This window comes from Vipera ursinii (assembly GCF_947247035.1).
Source record: "Vipera ursinii genome assembly, chromosome: 12".
Classification (NCBI taxonomy): Eukaryota; Metazoa; Chordata; class Lepidosauria; order Squamata; family Viperidae; genus Vipera; species Vipera ursinii.
The window spans coordinates 15,268,428-15,296,059 of record NC_139525.1 but is presented as its reverse complement, the minus strand read 5'-3'; the positions used below and the strand labels follow the sequence as shown (position 1 = coordinate 15,296,059).

The 27,632-nt window shown below is 46.1% G+C and overlaps 1 protein-coding gene across 1 annotated transcript in view; it reads right to left on the bottom strand.

Moving 5' to 3' along the window:
- Positions 1-27,000, bottom strand: part of MTMR8 (myotubularin related protein 8) — a 46,017-nt gene extending 19,017 nt beyond the window's left edge. The window contains exons 1-7 of the mRNA XM_083372322.1: positions 26,975-27,000; positions 15,597-15,719; positions 10,494-10,656; positions 7,753-7,910; positions 7,123-7,251; positions 3,280-3,414; positions 446-578 (exon numbers count right to left, since the gene is read on the bottom strand). Of these exons, the coding sequence (XP_083228448.1) occupies positions 446-578; positions 3,280-3,414; positions 7,123-7,251; positions 7,753-7,910; positions 10,494-10,656; positions 15,597-15,719; positions 26,975-26,998 (865 nt within the window). The 5' untranslated portion in view covers positions 26,999-27,000. The remainder of the gene's footprint in view (positions 1-445; positions 579-3,279; positions 3,415-7,122; positions 7,252-7,752; positions 7,911-10,493; positions 10,657-15,596; positions 15,720-26,974) is intronic.
- Between the last annotated feature and the right edge of the window lie 632 nt (positions 27,001-27,632).

Sequence of the window (27,632 nt, the reverse complement as noted above, 5' to 3'; positions counted from 1 at the left end):
GGGAAAGCCAGATTCGCTGAACGAGCAATGATTCATTTAGCAACAGCAGCGATTCGTTTAACTGGCAAAACAGATCGGAAAATGGGACGAAACCCACTTAACTGTCACATTTAAGCAACAGAAATCTGGGGCTCAGCTGCGGTTGTAAAGCTGAAGACCACCTGTATTACAATTTAAGTAACAAACCAGGATTTATTTATAATGCATCACTGCATCACTGTCACACCAAAGTGGTTCAGTCAACACACACCAGGCTGTATTTACATTCCCAATAAAAAAAATAAAACCTTCCTTCCGGGTGGCTTATCACTGCAAAGCACAATGCCTGCTAGGAAGTCAGGTAAACTGAACAAGCCAAGGTCAGGGGTTTAGTCTACTAAAGTCTCCCATTCAGAAGTTCCATGCGGGTCTGCTTAAGCAGGCAACGAAAAAAAGCACATCCGACCTTCCAGGAGTTTCTGCAGGCTGCTCCTCATCACGTGGATGTTTTCAATGCCGATGAATTTAAAACGGATGCATTCGTAATTATCCACATTCTCGTAGCCCTTTCCAGCGGCTCGGTTGGCCATGGCGTTCAACTAGGAAAATCCAAGGAAATTTTATTTATTTCTGGGCACATTTGCTGCTCCGATCGTATTTATTAGAGCTGGCTTACCTAGTCTGTTCTGTCAGCTGAGGATAAAAAAAGATGCATACATATGAAACCACCCCCCAAAAAAATTACTACTCTATGCCACAGACGGTAATCACACTCAATTCAAGCAGAGCACCGCACTCCAAGAGGAAAAACTTCACTGGGTCTCTGTCCCCGGGGCCTGTTCAAGCTTAAATCTCTCCTAAATCCCAGGAAAGTTAGAACTGTAGGGATCTCTGGAGGGGATCCTGCTATAGATAAGGGGGAAGGAGTCCCATTGGAGGTCTTCTAATCCAACCCCCTGCTTGAGCGAGAGACCTTATATATTATTCCACACAAATGCTGTCCAATCTCTTCTTGAAAACCTCCAAGGATGGAGCACCCACAACTTCATGAGGCAAGCTGTTCCATTGGTTAACTGTTCAAATTGTTAGGGAAATTCTCCTTAGTTCTAGATTGGATCTCTCTTTAATGATCTTCCAACCATTACTTCTAGACCAGACCAGACTAGACTAGACTAGAACTGGAAGGGACCTTGGAGGTCTTCTAGTCCAGCCCCCTGCTCAAGCAGGAGAACCTGTACCATTTCAGACAAGTGACTGTCTAGTCCAGGGGTAGGCAACCTTGGCTCTTTGATGACATGAACCGACTCCCTGCATTGGCTTCCCAAATCGCCTGAAGTCCATGAGTCATCAAAGAGCCAAGGTTGCCTACCCCTGGTCTAGTCTAAACATTTCCCACCAACATTCATCGTACACTTTAGCCTCTAGTCCCCTAATCATTCTTGATGCTCTTTTCTGCCCTCTTTCTAGAATCTCAACATCTTTTTTTAAAAAACACGGTGACCAAACCTGGATGCAGTATTCCACGTGTGGCCTTACCGAGGCATTATAAAGTGGCACTAACACTTCACGTGATCATGATTCTATCCCTCTCTTAATGCAGCCTAGCACTGTGTTGGCTTTATTTGGCAGCTGCAGCACACGGCTGGCTCACACTTAAGTGGTTGTCCACTAATTGTTCGCATGTTCCCTGCCATAGAAGCAACCTAGAACTAAGGAGAAACTTCCGGACAGTTAGAACAACTAACCAGTGGAACAACCTGCCTCTAGAAGCTGTGAATGCTCCAACACTGGAAGTTTTTAAGAAGAGACTGGACAGCCATTTGTCTGAAATTGTATAGGGTTTCCTGCCTTAGCAGGGGGTTGGACTAGATGACCTCCAAGGTCCCTTCCAACTACTACTTCTTCTTCTTCTTCTTCTTCTTCTTCTTCTTCTTCTTCTTCTTCTTCTTCTTCTTCTTCTTCTTATTATTATTATTATTATTATTATTATTATTATTATTATTATTATTAATATTATTATTATTATTATTATTATTATTATTTACTTGCTGTATGAATCCTTCACCATGTTTAAATGTTAAAGCCTTGCACAAATTTACTCTCTTTTTCCCCACGTCCTGAAAAGGCAGCTAATGAAGAAAAATAAAACAGACAAACCCAAAGCAAACTTTAGGGCAACTTTTCCCAAATCTAGCACCCTCTGGAAGGGTTAGGTTAGCGATTTTCAGAATTCCCAGCCAGGATGTCAGTTAGGGCAGAGCCATGACTTTCAGATCAGCCACCTAACCATGATCCCGCTTTGGACTGAGCACCAACTATTCAGAAGAGCAATGAAGGCACCAGACTGACGAAACAAATTACCGTATATACTTGAGTATAAGCCGACTCGAGTATAAGCCGAGACCCCCAATTTCACCCCCAAAAACTGGAAAAAGTTATTGACTCGAGTATAAGCCGATCCGCCGTTCTGCAAGCCTCCGCCGCCGGCGGAGGCTGGATCCGCGCTCTGCAAGCCTCTGCCGCCAGCAGAGGCTCGATCCGCCATATTGCAAGCCTGAATACACAGGAATACCCTGTGTGGCCGCGGCTCTCGGGGAAGCCCTGGCTGTCCGCTTCCTCGCTCCACGCTGCCATTCGGGGCCCGCGCGTTCCCCGGGCAAATCGCGGCGCCCAGCAGGCGAGGAAACACGCCCGCTCCAGTCGCCCCCCCTTCCCTCAGGAGACGCGAAGCAAGTGACCGCCCGGAGCTTACCGAGGACTTGCGCGCGGCCGAGGCTTCGGTGCTTCCAGGATCGTGCGCACCTCTCCCAAGCCGCCGCCGTCCGGAGACCTGCCGAAGTTTGGGGAGGTTTGGGAAGGTGCGCGCGCCCCAAACTTCGGCAGGTCTCCGGACGGCGGTGGCTTGGGAGAGGTGCGCGCGATCCCGGAAGCACCAAAGCCTCGGCCGCGCACAAGTCCTCGGTAAGTTTTTTTGTTGACTGGAGTATAAGCCAAAGTGGAATTTTTCAGCCCAAAAAGTGGGCTGAAAAATTCGGCTTATACTCAAGTATATACGGTAAATGAACTTTAAAATGTCTCTTCCACCCTTTTAAGGATGGTGTCCTATGGACCGAGCCAAACTCAGCATCAAAGCTGTAAATCAGGGATGTCCAGCCTTGGCAACTTTAGCACCTCTGGACTTCAACTCCCAGAATTCCCTGGCATCCACGTGGGCTGGCGAATTCTGGGAGTTGAAGTCCACAAATCTTAAAGCTTGGACACCCCTGCTATAAATTAAGCCAACCTCCAGAGAAGACGTACCTTTGGCCTTGTGTCTACCACGTACATGAACCGACTCCCTGCATTGGCTTCCCGAATCGCCTGGAGCAGCTGTTCGTCTTCCAGGCAGCGAGTGCTAAATCCAGACAAAGGCTGGCTGCACCTGCAGATGGCGGCCTGAAATACAAAGGAGGTATGGAGTGTTAGCAGGTGAGACATTCAGAACTGGGCACTTATGTATCTGCTCTTCCTTTTCAACTTGGATGCAACTCTTGCAAGGCTCCCGAGAGGTGTGTCCATCGGGCTGCGTTAATATCAGAAATAACGTTTGGGATAAAGTAGTGGCTCAGTGGGTTAGGACGCTGAGCTTGTTGATCAGAAGGTCGGCTGTTTGGCGGGTCGAATCCCGAGTGCCGCGTAACAGAGTGAGCGCCTGTTACTCGTCCCAGCTTCTGCCAACCTAGCAGTTCGAAAGCACGTAAAAATGCAAGTAGAAAAATAGGGACCACCACGGTGGGAAGGTAACAGCGTTCCGTGCGCCTTTGGAGTCTAGTCATGCTGGCCACATGACCACGGAGACGTCCTCGGACAAGCGCTGGCTCTTCGGCTTTGAAACGGAGATGAGCACCGGCCCCTAGAGTCGGAAACGACTAGCACGCATGTGCGGAGGAACCTTTACCTTTACTAGTGCAATTTGGAAAGAGGCTATACAGTTTGAAATGCTCCTTGGACTGGACCACGGGCAGTCCTTGACTTACAGCCATTTCTTTTAGCGAACACTCCAAGTTACAACGGCAGTGGAAAAAAGTGACATGGCCATTTTTCACACAACCACTGCAGCTTCCCCAAAACGTGGGCTCTTATTTATGATGACTGGACCGTGTGATTCGCTTAACAGCCACCGTGACTGGCTTAACTGTGGCAAAAAAAAGATTGCAAAATTGGTTAACAGCCTTGCTTTAGTAACGGAAATTCTTGTCCCAACTTGTCAAGGACTGCCTGTGTCTCCCAACCCATCATGGGAGGCTTCAAATAAATTTCTACATACAGGTCCTCTCTTTTTGGAGGAGGCGTGATCACTTTGCTTTCTCCTTATTTTGCTGCTTCATCACCTTGCGTTTATTTGCCATCGATATGGCCAAAACGCTGAGAAAGGAATGCAAGCGAACCAAAGAATGCTAAAGGGAAATTTCCCCCAGAATTTTTAAAATCCATTCGCAAAGTCATTTTGTCCAGCCTTGAGGTGAGAACACTACAGAGACAATGAAGCTGGCAACTCAACAGCTCAGCGCTTTATTCCACAATAAGAACCGGCCCCTCAATCAGCCAAGTAATAAAAGAAATGATCTGCTCCGAGCTATTTCCCTCGGGTTCAAAAAGCTGAGATTAGCAGAGATGAGATGTAATTAGTCGAAGACTGCCTTGCGTAACTCATTTTGAGGATGGGAAAAAGAAAAGAAAAAAGAAAAAAAGCAGAGGATGCCTTTTTAGGCTGCTCTAAATGGAAAGTCGCCATCTAGATCTTCACAAAATTGAACCTGATGGCACGTATTCCCCTAAGATCCAACGAAGGGAGTTGCGGCAATCAGCAGAAAAGTTTAGCAGTCAACTGCCCTCCCCAAAATCCAGGGGCCATACAGAACGTCGGACCCAGCTGGATTCCAAATACTTGCATGCATTAAAAGATACGCAGCCTAACAGGGTATCTTCCAAGCGCTGGCAGTGTTTTTTAACACGTACAGGTGGCCTTGAACCCAGCGCTGCAAAACTTCATGTTGGATTCAGAAAAGGCCCTCTAGAACAGTGATGGCGAACCTTTAGAGAGCGAGTGCCCAAAACCCGCCCTGGAACCCTGGTGGAGCAGTGGGCTAATGCCTCCTTAAGTAACACCAGCTGCCTGCAATTAGTGCAGGTTCGAGTCCCACCAGGCTCAAGGTTGACTCAGCCTTCCATCCTTCCAAGGTAGGAAAAATGAGGACCCAGATTGTTGGGGGCAATTAAGCTGACTTTGTAATAATGCCGCTTGGGGTTTGTGTGAAAGCCCTAATAAGCAGGCATATACATAGAATGAAGGCTACGCTTGTAAGCCGCCCTGAGTCTTCGGAGAAGGGCGGGATATAAATGGAATTAAAATAAAAATAAAATAACACCCCCCCCACCTTGCCCTACACCCCACCCCACCCTAACCCCACCCCAGCCACCTGCAGGGCCACTCATCGCCTCCACGGCCCACTGCAGATCACCCAGGCGGCACAGCAGTACCATGGCAGCCATGCACTCCACCTGCATCCCACAGCATCAGCTGCATTCGACAGGGCGTGAGGGTGGAATCTCGACCCCCCGACAGGCTGCCATGTCCTTGGCTGTGCTGCTCCTTGCGGGCTGCGCACGGGGGCGACTCTCCTCCAGGGGGGCTGCTGGTAAGGAGGGTGCCGCGGGGGGGGGAGGCAGGGCTGAGGTGATGGCATGCGTGCCCACAGAGAGGACTCTGAGTGCCGCCTCTGGCACGCATGCCATAGGTTCGCCACCACTGCTGTTTTAACTTGTTGCAGCTGCTTTAACAATGGAGAAAATGAGACAGCTGCTTTAATGAGACCTCCCCCCCCTTTTGGGGGCCTGTCTTTAAACCAGTTTTTGACTCCTGGCAACTGCACAGAGTAGTCCCCTGCAGTTTTGATGGCAACAGTTTTGGGAAATGGTTTGCCCCTGGTTCTTTCCCAGAATTGAGAGAATGACTGAGTCAGGGTAACCCATCTGGCTGTGTGCCTAAGGCAGCGCTAGAACTCCTGCTCTCCCACTTTCTAGCCCAGGGGTCTTCAAACTTGGCCCTTTTATGATTTGTGGACTTTAACTCCCAGAATTCTGGGAGTTGAAGTCCACAAGTCATAAAAGGGCCACATTTGAAGACCTCCTGTTCTAGCCCAATGCTTTACTAGCTACATGAAACTGAGTCATAGATGTTGCATTTAAACTCCTGGATAACTTCCGGACTTGCAAGATTCTGTTAACGTGACCTTACAAGAATGTTACCTATTTCCCTTATTCTCAAATGCACGATCTCCCAGACAAAGTACGGTTTTCAAAAGGTACCCCTTTCCACAGAGGGACAACTGAAAGCATCCTGTTGTGTTGTATTGTTGTGTGGTTTGGAGGTATGACTGTTTCGGACAGGAAGGCTGTGCAGAGAGTGGTGAGGACAGCAGAAAAGATTACTGTAAGTTCACTTCCTTCTATCCAGGACACGGCACAGAAGCGATACTTGAATAGGGTCCGCAGGATTGTCCTGGGAAGATACACATCCTCCGCATGATTGTTTTCTTTGTTGCCTTCTGGGAAGGGGCTTTGTGTGTGTGTGTGTATTTATATCATTTGTATATCTTATGTGCATGTACTGTATGTGTAAGGGCATCAGAATTTCATTTTTAATGTGTGTTAGTGTGTTCACAGAAAAGCAACAATATATCTTATCTTGCCTTGCCTTGCCTTATCTTATATCTTATCTTATATGTTCTCTTATCTTATACCTTATATCTTATCTTGCCTTGCCTTGCCTTATCTTATATCTTATCTTATATGTTCTCTTATATCTTATACTTTATATCTTATCTTGCCTTGCCTTATCTTATCTCTTATCTTCTCTATCTTATCTTCTCTTCTCTTATATCTTATATCTTCTCTTATATCTTCTCATCTTATATCTTATCTTATTTTGCCTTGCCTTATCTTGCCTTCCCTTCCCTTATCTTATCTTACCTTATCTCTTATCTTATCTTATATCTTCTCTTCTCTTATCTTCTTACCCTGTTAAACAATGTGACTTTCACTGCTTGTAAGCTGGGAGGAAAAAAAGCAAGCACACAGAACGCAAAACACAGGTTGACTAACGTTATTCTCTTTGTAGAGGTAGGAAAGCACAGGTATCCGACCGCGGCTTCGAAACTTCGCGCTTCCCAAGACCATCGCCCTAGCAGCGCCTTTAGGCACGACCAGTTCCCGGGAGTAGGTGCTGCAAATCTAGGACGAAGAGATGGAGAAAACTATCTTCAGTTATTTACTGATGGTCTCTTCACTTGCGAAACCGTTTCTTGCAGATTTACAGTTCAGCCGAGCTGCGTTACAGGTAGTCCTCGACTTCACGACCCTTTGTTTAACAACCAGTTACAAAGGGGCTGAAAAAGGCACTTAAAACCGTCACACTTACAGCCTTCCTAGCATTCCCCACAGTCACGTGACTGCAATTTGAGTGCTTGGCAACCGGAATGCATTCACGATGGCTGGTTGAAGCATCCCCAAATGGGTCACGTGAACGCTGTTGGCAACTTTCCCTGGGGGGGGGGTTTCTGACAAGCAAAATCATGGACTCGCTTAAGGATTGCACAATTCGCTCTTAAGAAACGGTAAAATGGGGTGTGACTCGTTTAATGAAGTTCTGTTCTCAGTTGTGGTCCGTAAGTCGAGGACTACCTGCAGACTCACCTGGCCTAGATAGCAGACCCAAAGCAGATGCAAGCTCACCTCGTAATCCTTGTTGACGTTGCTAATTTCCCAGGAGCTGCTCTCGATGCCCATCCGCAGGTAATCTGCTTTGACATCTATCGACTTCCAGCCTGTTTCTCGGCTGCCTTCAGGCGTTTTGGGATTGTAAGAGAAGGCGTAAAGTTCTTCGGGTTTCACTAAAGGACACAAAGCAATTTTGAAAGGCAAAAACCAGCCATTTGGGCCTCTGAGACTAAATCTTAACCACTGCCTCTGCATACAATGATATTACAGGTATTCCATTTCTATTTGTGTTTTACTGAATTTGCATCTAACGTATCCTGCAGATTTAAAAAAAAAATAAACCTAGAAGGTTACTAAGCCCCCAAAACAATTCACCAAGAACCCTTTCGGCTACGGCAGATCAAACTACAAGCAGACATTTTGTTATTAGTTTTCTTCCAATAAAAATGTCTACGCACAGTTGTTTAAAGATATTGCTGCTTAGAACTAACCAAAGAACGGAATAACAAAGTTGGAAGGGAACTTGAAGGTCTTCTAATCCAACCCCATGCCCAAGTAAGAAACCCTATACCATTTCAGACAAGTGGCTGTCCAGTCTCTTCTTAAAAGCCTCCAGGGATTGGAGCACTCACAACTTCCGAAGGCAAGCCGTTCCAATTTCTTAGTTCTAGCTTGCTTCTCTCCTTGATTACTTTCCATGGTTTCTTGTCCTGCCCTCAGGTGCTTTAGAAAATAAGTTGAGAACCCTCTTCTTTGTGGCAGCCCCCCCAAATACTGGAACGCTGCTATCATGTCACTCCCAGTCCTTCTTCTCTCTAGACTAGCCAAGCCCAAATCCTGCCACCGTTCTTCATTACTTTTAGCCTCCAGCCCTCTAATCATCTTGGTTGCTCTTCTCTGCACTCTTTCCGGTGTCTCGACATCTTTCGCATCATCTGGTGACCAAAACTGGATGCAGTATTCTAAGGGTGGCCTTACTAAGGCTTTTGAAAGCAGTACTAATACTTTTCACGTGATCGTGATTCTATCCCTCTGTTAATGCAACCTCAGTTGCAATTAGATTAGACTTTGAGACACTCTTTGCAATCCTTTTTGAATAAATAAGAGACTTAAAAATACGTTTCCGGTTGATAAGACTAGAAAACTGAACAAGACAGGGGAAGCATGCCCAGGCTTTATGGCTTCTGGGATTCTGGCCTTGCAATCAAACCTTGTGATAGGTTTGGGGTTCTGATGGGTGAGCTCTCCGGTCCCTTCTGAAAACTGTAATCAATAATTCATCTTTGCCAACTCTCCCAGTAGCAAGCTCTTAAAGGAAAAAGAATTGGATGAAGGAGACCAGGTACCCAGCAGGTCATCATCCTCAGCTGTCGATCAGCTGCTAGAAATTAATGAGGGATTAGGTGTTTGGCTGATGAAAGATCCAAGGGAGTTTTCTGGAGAAGCTGAATCAGAATGGCACCGAGGGAATGGGAGCTAGACAAAAGAAAAGGTTACACTTTGCTAAGACAGGCAAGAAGTTTGCAATTTCTTAACACACACACACACGCACGCACACACACACACACACACACACACACACAAACGTAACCAGGCATAAAATGGGCAGCTTCTGGTAGCTAAAGGCCACAGGAAACATTTTGAGTCACAAGAGACGGTGATGCAAAATGAAGCACTGATTTTCTGGTTTTTGTTCTGGCATCGTGAGGCTGCCTTTTTCTCCTACTGAGCAGAGTTAAAAGAGTTTTGGAAATGCAGTTTTCAAGGATTTAAAATACCGTGTGGGAAAATCCAAGGATGGGCAGAGACGGGTCTCAAGGGACACGAGCCAGGCTGCAGAGGGACGACGATAAGACTTTATTTAAAATCTAACGGGCAGCTTAAACCCAACACTGACTGGACTGCTGTTCGTGGAAATGATTATTAAACCCAACCCCTGGAACAGCCATCAAAGCTGAAATAACTTAGGCTCACTTTGCAGCTTACAAGCTCTCTAACCGTGGCCAACACCCGTCTTTTATGCCAAGCCCAGAGAAGTAGCAGCCTATCAAAGACCACTTGCACACCTTCACATTGTGATATCTATTTAGTTTATTAGATTTTTATCTCATCTTTATTATTTTATCATTCATTCAAGGCGGCAAACATATCCGGAACTCATTCCTCGTCCCATTTTCCCTTTAACAACAACCCTATGAGGTGGGTTGGGCTGAGAGACAGAGTGAGTGGTCCAAAGTCACCCAGCTGGCTTTCATACTTACGGCAGGACTAGAACTCACCGTCTCCTGGTGATTGGTCCAAACTGGCTTTCATGTCTAGGAGAAACTACAACTCACAATCTCTTGGTGATTGGTCCAAATCACCCAGCCAGCTTTCACACCTAAGGTGTGACTAGAACTCAGTCTCCTGGTTTCTAGGCCGGTACCTTAACCATAGGTTTTATTAATAAAATAAAATATTAATAAAATAATAAAAGGCCCTTTAATCTTCCGCCTTCTCCCGTGCCTAGCTTTCCTCCCTAGCGCTCTGAAGTCCCACCATCCAGCACAAAGAATGCTTGGATCCTGCTAACCTCTTGCTAGAATCAAAAAACCCAGAGCAAGTGGGTCTAACCCCTTTCAGCAGAGTCTGGGAAAAGCGCTGCTCCCCGGGGGAAAGAGGCATTTAAAAGTCAGGGAAAACAAACAGGCTGCTACTGCATAACAGCCCCGGAACAGGAAGCAAACGGACTGTGCACCACACACACACACACACACCTGGTTGGGAGAGTTTCAGCAAAGAGGTATAGACTTCGTGACAGTCTCGTTCTTGCACCATCAGAAAGCAAGCTACGCGGAAGTTCTTGCAACGGATTTGCAACTGGCATCCGGAGGCACTCAGGGGTAGCTTCTCCACGGTAGCTATGTGGTGGTGGAGGATCTAAAGAAAACAAGAAAACAAGTTCCGACGAGCGAACCCAACCAAGCAAACCTCTTGAGCAGTGGTGGGGTACATATACGTGAACAACCGGTGTTCTGTTGTGGATGGCCGCTTCCGGAAGTCCATTCTGGGCCTGGGCAACAAAATATTAGCTACTGGTTCTGCCGAAGGGGTGCGAACCGGCTGAATCTCACCACTGCCTCTGCGACTTTTCAGGCTCGAAATGCAAAACTTTACTGAGTACGCCCTATTGGCACATATGAAGGTAAAACCAGCTCTGACCAGACCCCACCCAGGTCACTATAGTAAAAGCATTGATTTCTTCCTCCTCTTTCCGTGTCAGGTCACGTTGCCCAATCAAAATATTGCAAGCTATTGTTGTGAGAAAGCACTTCTAGATCTGGCCAGACTCCTGGCGATTGACCTTGGTTCCCACAGTCTGCTTCCTTAATCTTCCAAGTTTGCACTCCAAACCTTCTCTCTCCACGGACTCGTTGGCAAGTTTTGAGGCAACGTCCGTCGCACCATTAAGGCTGGCCTTCCAGCCTTGACGAAAAGCAAAGGTGTGTGGGTGGGGGTCAACTACGAACCTTCCTGTGGCTAAAAATAGCAAGTCAGTGGAGGTGGTCCTCAACATATGACCACAATTAAGCCCAAAACTTTTGTTGCTAAGCAAGGCAGTTGTTAAAGTGGATTTGGCCACATTTGACAACTTTGCTTGCCACGGTGAAGTGAAACACCGCAGCTGTTAGGGTTAATAAGAGCCTTGGTGGAGCAGTAGGCTAATGCCTCCTTAAGTAACACCAGCCGCCTGTAATTAGTGCAGGTTCGAGTCCCACCAGGCTCAAGGTTGGCTCAGCCTTCCATCCTTCCGAGGTAGGTAAAATGAGGACCCAGATTGTTGGGGGCAATTAAGCTGACTTTGTAATAATGCCGCTTGGGGGGGGGAGAAAGCCCTAATAAGCAGGCATATACATAGAATGAAGGCTACTGCTAAGCTTGTAAGCCGCCCTGAGTCTTCGGAGAAGGGTGGGATATAAATGGAATTAAAATAAAAATAAAAAAATAATAATAACACGGCTGTTAAATGACTCCGGCTTCCCCACGGACTTTGCTTCTCAGGCCACAAAAGGGGACCACGTGACCCAAGAGGACCCTGCAAGCGTCAAAAATATGAGCCAGTTGCCAAGCATCCGAATTTTGATGACGGGACCGCGGGATTGCTGCAACGGTCGTTAAGTGTGAAAAGCGGTCACTTCTTTCGTTGCCTTCGTAACTTTGAACGGTCACTAAATGAATGGTTGTTAGGAGGCAACACTAACTGGCATTCTGCGACTCTGAAGCGATGCATTTGACGGGCATGAAAGTGGCTGGCCGTCTGTTTTCACTCCTAGGTGAATTCAAGCTGCTCGATCTGCCGTATCCCACAGACCCTGCATTGCGCTCTACGGTCAAAGGGCTCCGTTTTTAAGACGGAGTGCAATCGAAGATAATGTGTTGAATGAGGCTTATGCAGGCTTCTTTTTTTTTTTTTAACCGTCGTGGGCATTTTAGAGAAGTTGATTTTCTCGGCGGTAGAAGGCTAAGAATGGAGAACTTGTGGCCAGCCACGTTAAGAGGAGAGCGCAGATGCTGCTTACGGAGTGGGGAGGAGGCCTCGTTTTGGCTGCTTTTACGTTTCCCTTTCCACTAAACGACCTCAGCACAGCAGGGTTCACGCAGGGATGAAAATGAAGACCGAACAGTGACCTCTATGCCGATGGAACCTTTAAGCCAGCCTGCCAAGGCTACTTTGGCAGGGCGCTGAACTCATCGGTCAACCTTTAAAAAATGTGGGCTCTGATCTCAGTTAACTGATAGGAACAGGAGAGCATGCAAAATGTGGTCCCTAAAGGCAAGATGGTGACCCTCAGGGTACAGTCAAAGCTCCGTCTGTTTTGTTTTTTAATGTGCATTACACACGATAAACAGGCAGAGCTTTGTTTGCGCTCTCATCCTCAGGCGCAAAAGACTTAGGTCCACCTGTGGAAGTCCAGTTAAATAGATTTACTGCTCCTCACGCCTAGGTACAGCAATATTCTCAAGAAATGGTGAGCAGCTGCTTGGAGTTAGATGAGGGTCAACCCAATTCAAGGGAGGTTGGAATGAGTCTGCTTGTGACTTTGTAGGAATTCTAGGCTGATCCCTTTTTTTAACTCTGCCCCCAGGTTCTGCCATTTCTTCTTCTCACTTTTTTTAACCCCCTTTTTTTGGGACACCTTTGAGTTGTGTGATGCTTTGGATTCAGTTGGAGAGAGGGGTTTCAAACGCACTGGCCCGCCGGCCAGTTTGCAATTTTTTAAAATATGTGTGCGCTTTCCAAAGCACAAATCCAATGCATTAGAACAATGCTTTTCAAACTGTTTCCCAAGCAGTTTCATTTTGTGCTCTTTGTGAAGGCAAGAGTGGGAAATCCACAGTTAACCCAGGTGGGTGCTTGGAAAATGGCAATAACGGCATCACAGCCCCTTCAGCTACTGCAGAACGTTCATTGTGAATTGCTAACCAGCAAGATTCCAATCCTCTTTTCTTAAAATAACATTTTGCACTGATTGCTTGACTTCTGTGTAACCATTAGCTCTGCAAAACCGTTAATGGGTTTGCGTGTTGCCATCCAAAGAAAAGTCACTTTTATCCGATTTTGGGGAATTTACCCAGGTATGAAGATCAACAACCTAAGAGATGCAGATGATACCACTCTAATGGCAGAAAGTGAAGAGGAACTAAAGAGCCTCTTGTTGCGGGTGAAGAAGGAGAGTGCAAAAGTTGGGTTGAAACTAAACATTAAGAAAACCAAGATCATGGCATCTGGCCCTCTCAATTCCTGGCAAATAGATGGGGAAGAAATGGAGGTAGTGACAGATTTTATTTTCCTGGGCTCCAAGATCACTGCAGATGGGGACTGTAGCCAAGAAATTAAAAGACGCTTGCTCCTGGGGAGGAAAGCCATGGCAAATCTAGACAGCACACTAAAAAGCAGAGACATCACCCTGTCAACAAAAGTGCGTATAGTCAAGGCTATGGTCTTCCCAGTTGCAATGTATGGCAGTGAAAGTTGGACCATAAGAAACGCTGAGCGCCAAAGAATTGAGGCCTTTGAACTATGGTGCCGGAGAAGACTCCTGCGAGTCCCTTGGACTGCAAGGCGATCAAACCGGTCAGTCCTAGAGGAGATCAACCCTGACTGCTCTTTAGAAGGCCAGATCCTGAAGCTGAAACTCAAATACTTTGGCCACCTAATGGGAAGGAAGGACTCACTGGAGAAGAGCCTAATGCTGGAAAAGATTGAGGGCAAGAGAAGGAAGGGACGACAGAGAATGTGGTGGCTGGATGGAGTCACTGAAGCAGTAGGCGTGAGCTTAAATGGACTCCAGAAGATGGTAGAGGACAGGAAGGCCTGGAGGAACGTTGTCCATAGGGTTGCGATGGGTCGGACACGACTTCGCAGCTAACAACAACCCAGGTATGGGAAGCACTGTATTGGACTGTAATGGGCTATAGGAATGACCTGGAGGAGCAGGAAGAAGAGCTGCCCCCAAGACAACAGTCAGATAAAAGAAATTTGAGGTGAGGTGAGTTGAGACAGAAATGTAATTTAAGAAAGCATCTCATGCTTGATCTTCTTTAGTCCTCTCAAAGATAAGGGAAGGGCGTGGATTCAGACTTGCAAGAGTCAGTTAAACTAACCATATAATAAAAATAGTATTAGCATTCATAACTTTGGTTTCTCAATCTGGTTTACCTCAAAGGGCTGACACTGATAGTCTTAACTGATAGCCATTTCTAAAAAAAAAAGTGATATGCAGGCTCAAACATTTAATAACAGGTCTATAGCAGTGGTTCTCAACTTTTTCTTCACTAGGGAGACCCTTTAAATACCTTTTGTGGCCACAGACCATGGCCATGGACCTCCAAGACTTAGGATTTAAATCACAACATTTCTTCAAGCCTTTGCGGACCCCTGTGACATCGTCCCCCACCCCCCAGGGTCCTCAGACCACAGGTTGAGAACCACTGCTCTACAGAATCTATTTCCAAACACAACGTGCTGAAAACCGAGCTATAGATTTTCAGGGTCTTCATAGTCTGTTGACTGTTGATTTTGGTTGGTCTGATCCATCAAGAATCTCATGTTCAAATGTTGCTTATGAGCCACTCACCAAACACAGCCATCTACAACCTGGTTAATGCTGGGATTTGCAGTCTTCAGCATCTACAAGGCAGCTCGTTAGGGACTAACCGGACCAGGGCTCTTCAAACTTGGCCTTTTTATGACTTGTGGTCTTCGACTTCCAGAATTCCTCAGGCAGCGTGCCCGCTGGCTGAAGAATTCTGGGAGTCGAAGTCCACAAGTCATAAAAGAGCCAAGTTGGAGGACCCCTGAACCAGACCGTTTAGATTAAGTCCATCACAGCTAGTTCTCAACTTACAACTATAATGAAACCTGCCCATTACGGCCATAAGCTGTGGCAATCAGCACATAACCAGACCTGATTTTTGGCAGTGATCGCTAAGGGAACATCGCGGTCACATAGCAAACACCACGACTTTTAAGGGAATCCACTGCTTGCTATGGGGCATTTTTGCAAAAAAACCCTGAAGTAAACACCCGTTTTCAGCCAAAGCATTGTAAATAACGATCACATGAGCCCAGCTCTAAATGTGGGTCAGGTGCTGTGTTCATGGGACTGTCAGGAGGGGCAGCTGTCAGAACTTCGGAAGTACTACTCCTTTTCAGCTGGGTCTGTTGTAACTTAGCAATTTAACTGTTGCTAAGCGGCCAGCCGTAAGTCAAGGACTACCTCTAACTAAAAAAAAAAAGTGGAAATGAGCTTAGGTTTCTGGAGACAAGAACCGTTCGGTTCTCAGCGGTCTGGAAAATTGCTATATTCCAACCTTACCCATGTCTCTTTTCGAACTTCAGTTGAGGTGTCCACATAGATCAGATGAGTAGCCGTCAAATACAGTGTCCCGTTTGCTGCTTTCTTGTTGGTATAACGATCTAGCAACTTGACATTTTCTACCTGTAGGGCAGAGAGGAGAAGAAAAAAAAAGGAGAAAAGAAAGCAGAAAAGAACAAACCAATTAGAACATGTCTAAAAAAGGCTGAATGCACCAGATCAGTCACCCAGCATGGAAAGCTTTTGCATCACTGTGCGGCTCTCCATCTTTGCACCAGCAAGGAAGTGAGTAATTACTGAAGAGATGGAAAAAATGGTATCCTTCTTCTAATTAAGCCCAGCGCCTCATCGTGCTGCGATGGGATGCCAATCAAGGTCAAAGTTGTAATCTTCGCACACTGGGTTGCCCATCATAAAGAAAAATCATTTCTAGGCGACTTAAGAAAGGAACCTTTTATAATTGGGAATTAGGCTTCATGTACCCCCCATCAAACCGGTCAGTCCTAGAGGAGATCCACCCTGACTGCTCTTTAGAAGGCCAGATCCTGAAGCGGAAACTCAAATACTTTGGCCACCTAATGAGAAGGAAGGACTCACTGGAGAAGAGCCTAATGCTGGGAAAGGTGGAGGGCAAGAGAAGAAGGGGACGATGGAGAATGAGGTGGCTGGATGGAGTCACTGAAGCCATAGGCGTGAGCCTAAATGGACTCCAGAAGATGGTAGAGGACAGGAAGGCCTGGAGGAACATTGTCCATGGGCTCGCGATGCGTCAGACATGACTTCGCAACTAACAACAACAACCCCCCACTACAAGTTTTTGGCATGAGGTTCAGCTATTCAGCCAACTTGAGAACAAGGAGTTCTGCCTGCAGGGGTGAGAATCAGGGGCCAAGATGATGGCGGGGTTTGCAAGAAGAATGACTTTCTGTCAAGGGAAAAAAATAATTATAGGGCTCCTCGTTTTGCCTCACTTCACACGATTTCAACCAGAGAAGCTGGAGGCATAAAATCCAGAACGAGTACTTATGAGACAACAGGGAGGTCACTTTTGGCTCCGGAAATAAATTTCTGCCCCTAAGCACCCAATCAAATATATCCTACCTCCTTAGTCTACAGTGCTCATCTTCGTAATCCACGCTGTACTACCTGGTTTTTGCTGACGGTGCTTGAGAAGCCAGCAAACTAGTTACGAGGAAATGGAAGTTCTCCAGATGATGAGACCAAAGTCTCAGCAACTCAGCCACCTGGGGCAAGAGGGGTTGGGATTGGGACTTGTCGTCCAGCCAGATCTGGAGGGACACAGGATTCCCATCCCTGCACCAACGAGCACAGATTCAAGAATCCTAAAGTCTAAGGCAGGGGTGCCCAACCTTTCTGGCTTTGCAAACCGATTGGGGGAGGGGAGAGAGGGTGGATGGTTCCGCCCACACAGCGGGCAAGCACATGCAGCTCCGTTTCTGCCAACGCAAGTCGAGCTGCATGCGTGAGAGCACTCGCCCGTCGCTTGGGTGGCCCGGCTTGTGGCTGCAGCCTGGGGGTGGGTGGGCTGGAGACCCCTGGTCTAAGGGACCTGGTCTATGGAGATTGCCAATCATCCAGGTCTTCATTATTCCAGAAGGCAACTGGACTTTCTTGTGGGTTGTTGTTTTTTTCCTTGGAAAACATTTCGCTTCTCGTCCGGGAAGCTTCAATCAATCTCCAGTGAAGGGGAAAATTCTCCAGTGAAGGAAAAAAACAACAATGGGTTGTTGTTCTATACCAGGGATCTCCAAACTTTGAGACTTGTGTCCCAATGGTGCTTTTTCATGACCTCTGGACTGAAGAAGCTTCTTGGAAGCGAAACGTCTTCAAAGAAAAACAAGAGAGTCCAGCTGCCTCATGAAAAAGCACCTTTGGGACAGCCATGACCTGCGTCTCCATAGACTAGGCGTAGGCAACCTCGGCTCTTTTATGACTCATGGACTTCAACTCCCAGAATTCCTGAGCCAGCTGGCTCAGGAATTCTGGGAGTTGATGTCCATGAGTCATAAAAGAGCTGGGGTTGCCTACCCCTGCCATAGACGTTTAAGACTTCTGGACTTCAACTCCGAAAATGGGAGTTGGCTGGGGAATTCCGGGCGCCGAAGTCCACAAGTCTTAAAGTTGCCAAGTTGACTTCTGCTCTCCATGGTAACCCATTCCACTGATGGACAGCTCTTGCTCTGTCAAGAGGTTCTCCCTTGTGTCAAATCTGTATCTACATCCTTGGAACTTCCATCCGACTCTTAACTCTCTGGGGCGTCTGAACGTGACAGCCCTCCAGGTAGTTGAAGAAGACCATCGTATCTCCTCCCGACCTTCTCTCCTGCCATCTAAACATAAAGGTAGTCCTCAACTTACAACCACAAAAATGAGCCCAAAATTTCTGTGGCTAAGCAAGACAATCGTCAAGTGAATTTTGCCCCACTTAACGGCTTTTCTGATCGCAATTGTTAAGTGGATCACTCCAGCTGTTTAAATTAGTTCCAGGGTTGCTAACCTGGCTTTCCCCCCCCCTGCCGACTTTGCTTGTCGGAAGATCATAAAAGGGGATTCCCATGACCCCGGAACGCTGCAACTGTCATAAACATGGGTCACTTTGCTGAGCAGCTGAATTTTGATCACAGGGACCGTGGGGATGCCGAAGTATGAAAACAATCATAGAGTCCCTTTTTTCCAGTGCTGTGCTAACTTTGAGCAGTCACTAAATGAGCTGTTGTAAGTCAAGGACTACCTGCACTTAGGTCTTTTAACCATTCCTTGGAGGAGCAGGGAATTCAACAGGTGAGTGTCAATGTTTGCAAGCTGATAAAAAGAGGCCTCCCCAAAGAACATTCCAAGTGGGGGAGTTCGTGGACCCCTCATAGTAGCGGGTCAGACCCATTATGAAGTGAAACGTATCCTTGACACTAGAATCTTTAAGGGAATATTGTAGCACCTAGTACAATGGTCTGAAGCCATTTGGGTGAAGTCTAGCGATGTGAAAGCTGACAGGCTTATCAAACAGTTTTGTGAGAAACACCCCAACAAACCAAGCGTCAGCTCCTAACTTGTGTTTGTTCACATTACGGGACCTGTTCTTTTTGTAAGGGGGGCCGGATGTCAATGCTGCAAACATTGACAGGTTTTTTTGCGCTGACAATATAAGAGACAGCCTTTTGTTTGAACTGCTTCACTTTGAATCTTGTAGGGAGGGAATTTTCTAACGACTATTTTGAGAAGATAAGAAACCCAAGTACGGAATGGGAGGAGAGACCTCATATGTGAAACTAATTGGATAATGTGATTTATGACGTGTAGATAAGGGCAGGGATTGTGTGTGTGTTACGATGGGTTTGGGGGGAGAGGAGATTTCAGATTCTGGCATCCCTCCATGAGTGCTGATGTTTCGTTTCATTACTCAGACTTTTTAGATAAATAATATGCCTGCATTTTGTTTGATTTGTCTTATTCATCGGAACCATGAGAGTGAGCATGACCAAATAAGAAACAAAAGGAAGCTGTTGGGATAGACAGGGCAGCCCAACCCTTGACCAGGTAAGGATGAAGTCAAGGAACAACAACAAAAAAAAAAACTCACCCTAGATGCTAAGCGTGTCACGGCGGGTGGAACAGAGGACCCTGTACAAAAGCATGGACATGCCCTGGACCACTGCATGCATGCTCCAAACTTACTTCGGAAAGGAAATGGAGAAATAAGAAAGCTATCACCCGATATTTCAGAAATTGCTGTACAGAGTTCTAACACATTTATTTATTTATTTATTTTTATTTTATTACATTTATATACCGCCCTTTCCCGAAGGACTCAGGGCGGTTTACAGGGTGATTAAAAAACCAAGATACAAAAGTTAGAAACAAATTTTAAAAAAAATATATTTGTCCCTGCATAAATAAAACCCCAGTTAAAATAAGATTAATCCTCAGCCTGGGCCAGAGAGCTCGAAGAGCCAGGTCTTCAGGCCCCGGCGGAATGAAGGGAGGTCAGGGGCAGTCCTCAGCTCCATTGGCAGCTGGTTCCAAAGGGCAGGTGCCCCCACTGAGAAGGCCCTATCCCTGGGTGTTACCCGCTGGCAATCTCTTACCGGCGGCACCCTGAGAAGACCCTCCCTGTGGGAGCGCACTGGACGAAGGGAACTTGATGCCGGCAGCAGGTGTTCCCTCAGATTATAGGCAGTGGCAGGATTCAAATAGGGGAAACAACCGGTTCTTTGTGTGGATGCCGCTTCCGGACGTCCGTCCTGGGCCTGGGCAACAAAAAAGGAGCTACCGGTTCTGCTGAAGTGGTGCGAACCGGTTGGATCCCACTGTTGGTTATAGGTGGCCCTTGACTTATGACTGGGTCATTTAGAGACTGTTCAAATTTCTGACAGACCTACCTGGGGGGGATACTTAGGACAAAGACTGGGCAGCCCCCCCACACACACACCTGTGCGGTCGTGTGACTGCATTTCGGGTATTCGGCAACCCGGCCTGCCTTTATGGCCATTTGCACTGTCCCAAAATCACAAGACCCTGTTTTAGGACGCTTTGCCCGAACCCTGAATTTGCTTCCTGTTTTCGGCAAAAAGCGGCCCATTAGCAAACAACTGGTTTGCTTAAGGACCACGGTGGTCATTCAACCATGGTGGTCACTTTACGGCCATCATATTTACTTAACGACCGCTGCAAAAAAAGGTCATAAAATAGGGTTGTTCACGTGGGTGTCCCTTTTTACAACTGACACAACTTACCACCATAATGGGCAGGCTCTTGTTACGATCGTAAGTTGAGCAGCACCTGTATAAAAACTCAGGTAAAGCAGCTCCTATGATAGATAAAGCACGGTGGGATAATCTCCTATACAGGGGTAGGCAACCTTGGCTCTTTTATGACTCGTGGACTTCAACTCCCAGAATTCCTGAGCCAACATGGCTCAGCTTGGAAACCTCTCCCTTTCCCCTCAGCATGGCTGGCTCAGGAATTCTGGGAGTTGAAGTCCACCAGTCATAAAGGAGCCAAGGTTGCCTACCCCTGTCCTCATTCATTGGAATCACCCTTCAATCACCCAATATTTCTCGTGCAACTATTTCTCACTCTTTCTATGAGATGCAAAACCTTCTATCATATTAGGCACTTGATGCTGTTTGGACCGGATATTCCATATATTGGATTCACCCCACATTCCACATTTAGCACCCCATCGCGGAACACAGAATAACAGTACAATGGGTTTGCTTAATATCTACGGTGTTCATTTAATGACCATCACAAAAACTGTTGTACAGTTGGGTCTGGTGAATAACCACCATGAGTTATGATGGTAATTCCAGGCTTTTATGGTTGTAGATCGAGGACTTGCAACTAGCTTTGGTGTCTAAGCCAGACGGAGCCCTTAATCCCAATCCAGTCAATCATTCCTGTTCGGACATTTCATTTTATTTTAGCAAAAGTCCTTCTTCCGATTACTGTCAGTGCCACCAAAGGCCCCTAAAGCAGGAGTCCCTAACCCACGGTCCGTGGACCGGTACCGGGCCGTGGCATGCCAGCAATCGGTCGGCCCAAACAAGCAAAGCCCCATCCATAGGATGCAGGCAGCACACAAAACCACACACTCTCCGGTCCGCAGAAAAACGTCTCTCCAAGTAACCAGTCCCTGGTACCCCAAAGGTTGGTCACCTCTGCCCTAAAGCTTCAGCATAAGTGCAAAAACTTTCAACGTTGCCTCTTTCAAGAGGAGACCTGGCCAAACTACAGCACTGAGCAATTTAGCCTCAGCAGAGCCAGCTCTCACAAGAAAATGGGATTTAAGCAACCACTGAGGTTTAAAAGTCCCACCAGTCCAACATTTTTGCTGTTAAGTAATGAGTTAGTTACCTTTGAACCAAAATCTGACCACAATGCAACATCACAGCTCCTACAGATTCTTGGAGCCCTTTCTGGCAATCTTTATCTCCCACTAGCCAGGATCTTTGAAAACTAACCACCAAGCTGTGTCAGGATCTTACTTGCAAGAACTGCCCTGTAACTTTTTTCAGTGCAAGGGGAAAAAAGACCTAGGCACTAGCTGAGAGACAAAGGGCAGCTGTTGCAACCCAACACAGGTTTTCTGCCTCTAAATTTAAAATATGCATTTGTCTCTATTCCAGGTCATTTACAAGCCATCTCTCCCCCCCACCCTTCCTTCCCCATTTGGCATTTTTCAGGAGTGTCACAAGATTTATCTCCGTGTAACGAGAGAGGCAACAGAAACTTAGACCTCTACATTTCCGGACACTGTTCTTACAAAAAAAAGGGGGGGAAATAAGTTACTGGCTTTCCTACGACTTCCTTTTTTCCAACAGGAAAGAAATTGGATGGGGTTAGAAATACTGAGTTCTTTCCATTTTCTCACTTTAGGGAAATGGGAGGGAGCAATAATTGAAGGAAATGGGTCTGGGGTAGGTAAGCTTTCAATGCTGGAAAGATACTTTGATTTCCACAACGGACAAGTGGCTCCAGAATCGATGGGAGTTAGCAGAGGTGGCTAAATTTATTTATTTTATTTTAATTCCATTTATATCCCGCCCTTCTCCGAAGACTCAGGGCGGCTTACAAGCTTTGATTAAAGAAAAGAATACAATTGTTGTTTCTACTTGGAAACTGCTTTGGGACTTTGCGCTTGATTTTGGGTTTTGCTGATTAGATAGGTTTGTTGTTATAAAATATTACGTAAAAGTAAAAAGCTGAGGTTGTATGTTATTACCTTATTCTACTGAGCCAAAAGGAATCGGAAGTCAATGCTTTTTTGTTTTCCTTTTTACCCTATACAGAATAACAGAGTTGGAAGAGAACTTGTAGGTCTTCTAGTCCAGCCCCCCGCTCAAGCAGGAGAACCTATACCCGTGGTAGCGAACCTATGGCACGGATGCCACAGGTGGCACGCAGAGCCCTCTCTGTGGACACACACGCCGTCACCCCAGTCCTAGGCTTTCAGCTGGGTATTTATAAAATCTTTTCGCTTTAGGCCTCTGCTGCCATGTGCAAAAAAAAAAAAGGTTCAATCAATCAATTTCAACTTCTCGTGGGGGGTGGGAAGTTCTCGCAAAGTTGGAATTGATTTAACTTTTTAGCCCCACCCAGTCTGTCGTTACCACTGCAACCACGCCCACCCAATGGGCCATGCCCACCAATTGGCCACACCCACCCAAAGGGCCACGCCCATCCAGCACCGGATGATATGTAAGTGGGTTCTGGCTCTTCGAGCTCTCTGGCCCAGGCTGAGGATTAATCTTATTTTAACTGGGGTTTTATTTATGTAGGGACAAATATAATTTTTTTAAAATTTGTTTTTAACTTTTGTATCTTGGTTTTTTAATCACCCTGTAAACCGCCCTGAGTCCTTCGGGAAAGGGCGGTATATAAATGTAATAAAATAAATAAAATAAACAAATAAATACTCGGTCTCTAAAAGGTTTGCCATCACTGACCTATACCATCTCAGACAAGTGACTGTCCAGTCTTTTCTTAAAAGCCTCCAGTGATGGAGCGCCCACAACGTCTGGAAGCAATTCGTTCCACTAATTAATTGTTCTCACTGTTAGGAAGTTTCTCCTTAGTTCTAGGCTGCTTCTCTCCTGAATTAGTTTTCCTCTTTCGCTTCTCCTTCCCTATCTTCGTTTCTCTTTGCATTTCTGTTTTTTATATTTTATGGTTTTCTTGAAACCATGAACTTTCAGTGCACCTGAAGAATCCAAGCCCCCCAACCCCAAGCCGAGAAGTGCCACCGGAACAATTTTGAAAGCAATCTTCTCATTATGAACTCCATCTAAAACAGATAGGAAGTGCAATTTTACATGCTTTGGGATCCTTTGGAAGGCCTGCTGCTTCCAAACATCCCTGAAAACAAGTTTGCGGCCTCATAAAATAAACCAATTATCTTCCCGACCCTTTTATGCAGTTTGGAAACTTCAGCAGAGCCTCTTCTAAGGGTTGTCCAGCTTCCCAGCAGCACATTTAATGGGAACAATTTTATTGCTGGAAACACTCACTGGGCTACTGACATGGCCAGCTGCTCAAAGCAATAATCTGGATGGGTAAAAATAATCTTCCTTTCAGCAGGCAAACAAAGAGGTTTGCAAAGGAATTTTAATACCGTGGCTCTAATTAGAGCCCCAAAGGATGCACTCTGCACGTGCTCCCAAAGCCTTCTAAGGATCCTATACATTCTAGTACTTATTTCCCGGCTGTTTGAATTGAGAAAAATAATAATAATCACACCCTGGAGCTAGAGATACAAAAAGCTCCACCTTGTGCAGTGCAGAGCAGAGCAAAAGGTTGGTGGAGATGGGGACAAGTACAGGTACAACTGTGATTTGAATTTCCATTGATAAACAAGGCAGCTGTCAAGCCAATCATGCCCAACTTTACAACCGGTTTCCCCACAGATGTTAAAAGAATCACTGAAGCTGTTAAGTAAATCATAATAACAAAGAGAAAGAGGATTCAATTTATTTTAAAACACGGGATAAATTTTACCAATGGTTAGGAAAACGAACTAGCGAGAAATGAATGTGATATGTTATTTTGAATATATACTAGTAAGGAGAATGATATGTATTGACCAACTGATACCATTTATGATTATCGTTTAGCATATGAGGACCCAGATTGTTGGGGGCAATTAAGCTGACTTTGTAATAATGCCGCTTGGGTGTGTGTGTGTGAAAGCCCTAATAAGCAGGCATATACATAGAATGAAGGCTACTGCTAAGCTTGTAAGCCGCCCTGAGTCTTCGGAGAAGGGCGGGATATAAATGGAATTAAAATAAATAAATAAAATATACATTACAGCTATTTACTATTATATTAATTAGCGTTAACTGAACATATGAACCCGGACAATAGTCTGTTTGCTAAAGCTTGAAAATGTTACTGGGGGGCAACCCCAATGTTGTTCCCAACCCCGTCCCAACCCCAATCCTGATCCTAACCCCACCCCGAACCTTAATCCCTACCCTGGTCCTTCCCCTGCCCCAACCTTACAAAATTCAATAAAAACCTTTATAATAAAAAAGTAAATCATAATAACAGAAAAACAGAGTCGGAAAGGACCTTAGAGGTCTTCTAGTCCAACCCCCTGATCAAGCAGGAGACCTCTGAACCATTCCAGCATTTGTAGTTCCAGCAGCTGTAATTGTTAAAGAAATCACTGCAGTTGTTAAGTGAATCAAGCAGTTGTTAAGCAAATCCATCTTCTTCCCCCATTGACTTTGCTGGTAGGCAGCTTGCAAATGAACCTTCTCAGGATCCAGCAATCATCATCAATACATCCCGGTTGCCTAGCGCCCAAATTTTGATCACATGACCACGGAGAGGCTGTGACCCTTGTTAAGTGTGGTTGTCAGTCACTTGTTTTCCAGTGCTGTTGTAATTTTGAACAATTGCTAAACGGATGGCTGTTAAGTCAAGGGCTACCTATTAAGATGATTTGTTGTAACCGCAGAGCGGAAGATGTAACGCAGCATAAAATACAGTAACAATAAAAACAGTAAGATTGTAAAATAAAGTCATAAGAGGAAGAGTAGATGCCAACAGGTTGCCAGGAGACAAAGCCAAAGCTACAACTAAGAAATTAAGCATTTCTGAGTTTAAATGGGAGACAAGTTGAAAGTACTTGTATACAATGGTTGGAAACTGAACAGAGAGAGAAGCAACCTGGAATTAAGGAGAAACTTCCTGACAGTGTGGACAATCAACCAGTGGAACGGCTTTGCCTTTAGACGTTGTGGGTGCTCCATCACTGGAGGTTTGTAAGAAGAGACTGGACAGACACTTGTCTGAGATGGTATAGGTACTCCTGCTTGAGCAGGGGGCTGGACTAGAAGACCTCCAAGGTCTGGTCTACTCTACTCTACTCTACTCTACTCTACTCTACTCTACTCTAGCCCAATCTTGAATTTTGGGAAGAAAAGGAATGGAATCACAATTGTGGAGAAGCCATGCTCGTGTCTGCCTTGGCACCTCTTTTCAGCAGTAAAGCCAGATGTAACCAAAGAAAATGTCTTCTACGCATGTTCAGAAGACCCTTAGTCCTGCGATGTGAAATGTATCCTTTATCCCAGGATCCAAAATCCAGCTCCCCATTCTGCTTCAGATGGCTCTTTTAGCACCACACACGTACCACCAATGAGCAGAACCAATTTGTTCTATTAAAGGGCTGGCACCAGAGCACATGGGTCCACAAGACACACTGAGACGAGTGTATGTTTCAGAGGGTTGTGAGAACAGAGGCTTGGGAAAGGGACCCCACCTTCCTTCTCCCACCAGCTTGGAAGCAACTGTCCCTGAAAACAGCAACATTAACAGAGGCCTTCTCCAACTGGGTGCCCTCTGGAGATGCTGGATTGGCGTACCCATCATCCCCATCCAAATCAAGCTGGTGGTCCTGCCTTTGGAAGCAACATGGGTCTTCTCTGCTGTGCTGGCACTGCCGGCTCCAGCCCTGGGATATGGGGATGGGGGTGGTCTTGGATGCCAGGCCAGCACTACAATCCGGCCCTTGTTTTTACTTTGGTGGGCTTGAATAATAATAAATTACAAAATATCTTATTATAATTATTATTCTGTTCTTATCCTTTTCCACAAGGATATACAGTGCTGTATCTCCTACAAATGCATTTAAATGTTTTGTAAATGTATAATTGGATAATCATATGTATCCGTATATATAAACATAAATCACATTTTATAAAAAATATCATAAATGTAAACTATATACCAATATAGATGCAAGATTTATTTATACCTATGCATAACTATGTATATGAAAAAAACAAATCGTATATATACACATAGATACGGACACATTTATGCATACATGCACACACGCACACCCATAAATATATATATATATATATATATATATATATATATATATATATATATATATATATATATATATATATATATATATATATATGGATTTGTACCATAAATAAAAATAAACGTATCCACACACAGTATCTGTATGAATGGCTCAAGGCGGCTCCTGCGGATTCAGCGCTGCAAGAAGGGCAACGCTGCATAAACCGATCTAATCAGTAAGCCAGTCGGCAACCCCGTCGCTCAGCCACGCTGCATTCACACCACCCCGCGCGCTCCTTCCTCGTCGGGGTCGTGACGCGCGTGGGGCGAGCTCGACGCGTGTCGCGGGTCAGCCCCACGTGGGAACCGCCCTCCCTCGGGCTCCGCAGCCCCTCGCCTCCCGCCTTCCCCTCGGGCGAGCCCAGCCCCGCTCAGCACGTGGGAACGCAGCCCTTGGGGAGCGCGCGGGGCAGCGGACGGGCGCTCTGCACATGCCCAGAGACCGGAGCGCAGGTTCCCCCCCCCTCCCGCCTCACCTTGGGCGTCGTGATGTACTCCATTGCCGAAGCCGGCGGCCTCTTCCACGTCCGGATCCCGCGAAGCCTCGCGAGACGCCGTGGAGGCGGCGCTTCGGGCGCCATCTTGCGTGAGGGCAGCTGCCCTTCCCCGGCGGAGCGCTGGAACGGGGGCCCGGCACTTGGAGCTCTTGCCCGCCTCCTACCGGGGGGACCCGCGAACTGCGCTCCCTTCCACGATCCGCTATGGCCAGGGGTCTTCAAACCTGGCCCTTTTATGACTTGTGGACTTCAACTCCCAGAATTCCTCAGCCAGCAAAGCTGGCTGAGGAATTCTGGGAGTTGAAGTCCACAAGTCATAAAAGGGCCAAGTTTGAAGACTCCTGCGCTATGGCAAGGCTCTCCAAACATGGCAACTTTTAAGACTTGCGGGCTTCAACTCCCAGAATTCCCCAAACAGAAACAATCAAACCCATCACGTTAATCCCTCGTAAAAATATTTGTTTAGACTTAGCCTGCTATGCAAGCACCACCATTGTATATTGCTAATCAGTGAAATGCAAGTTGTGTGAAGGAGCCATTGAATTATTTATTTATTTATTTATTTTATTTTAATTCCATTTATATCCCGCCCTTCTCCGAAGACTCAGGGCGGCTTACAAGCTTAGCAGTAGCCTTC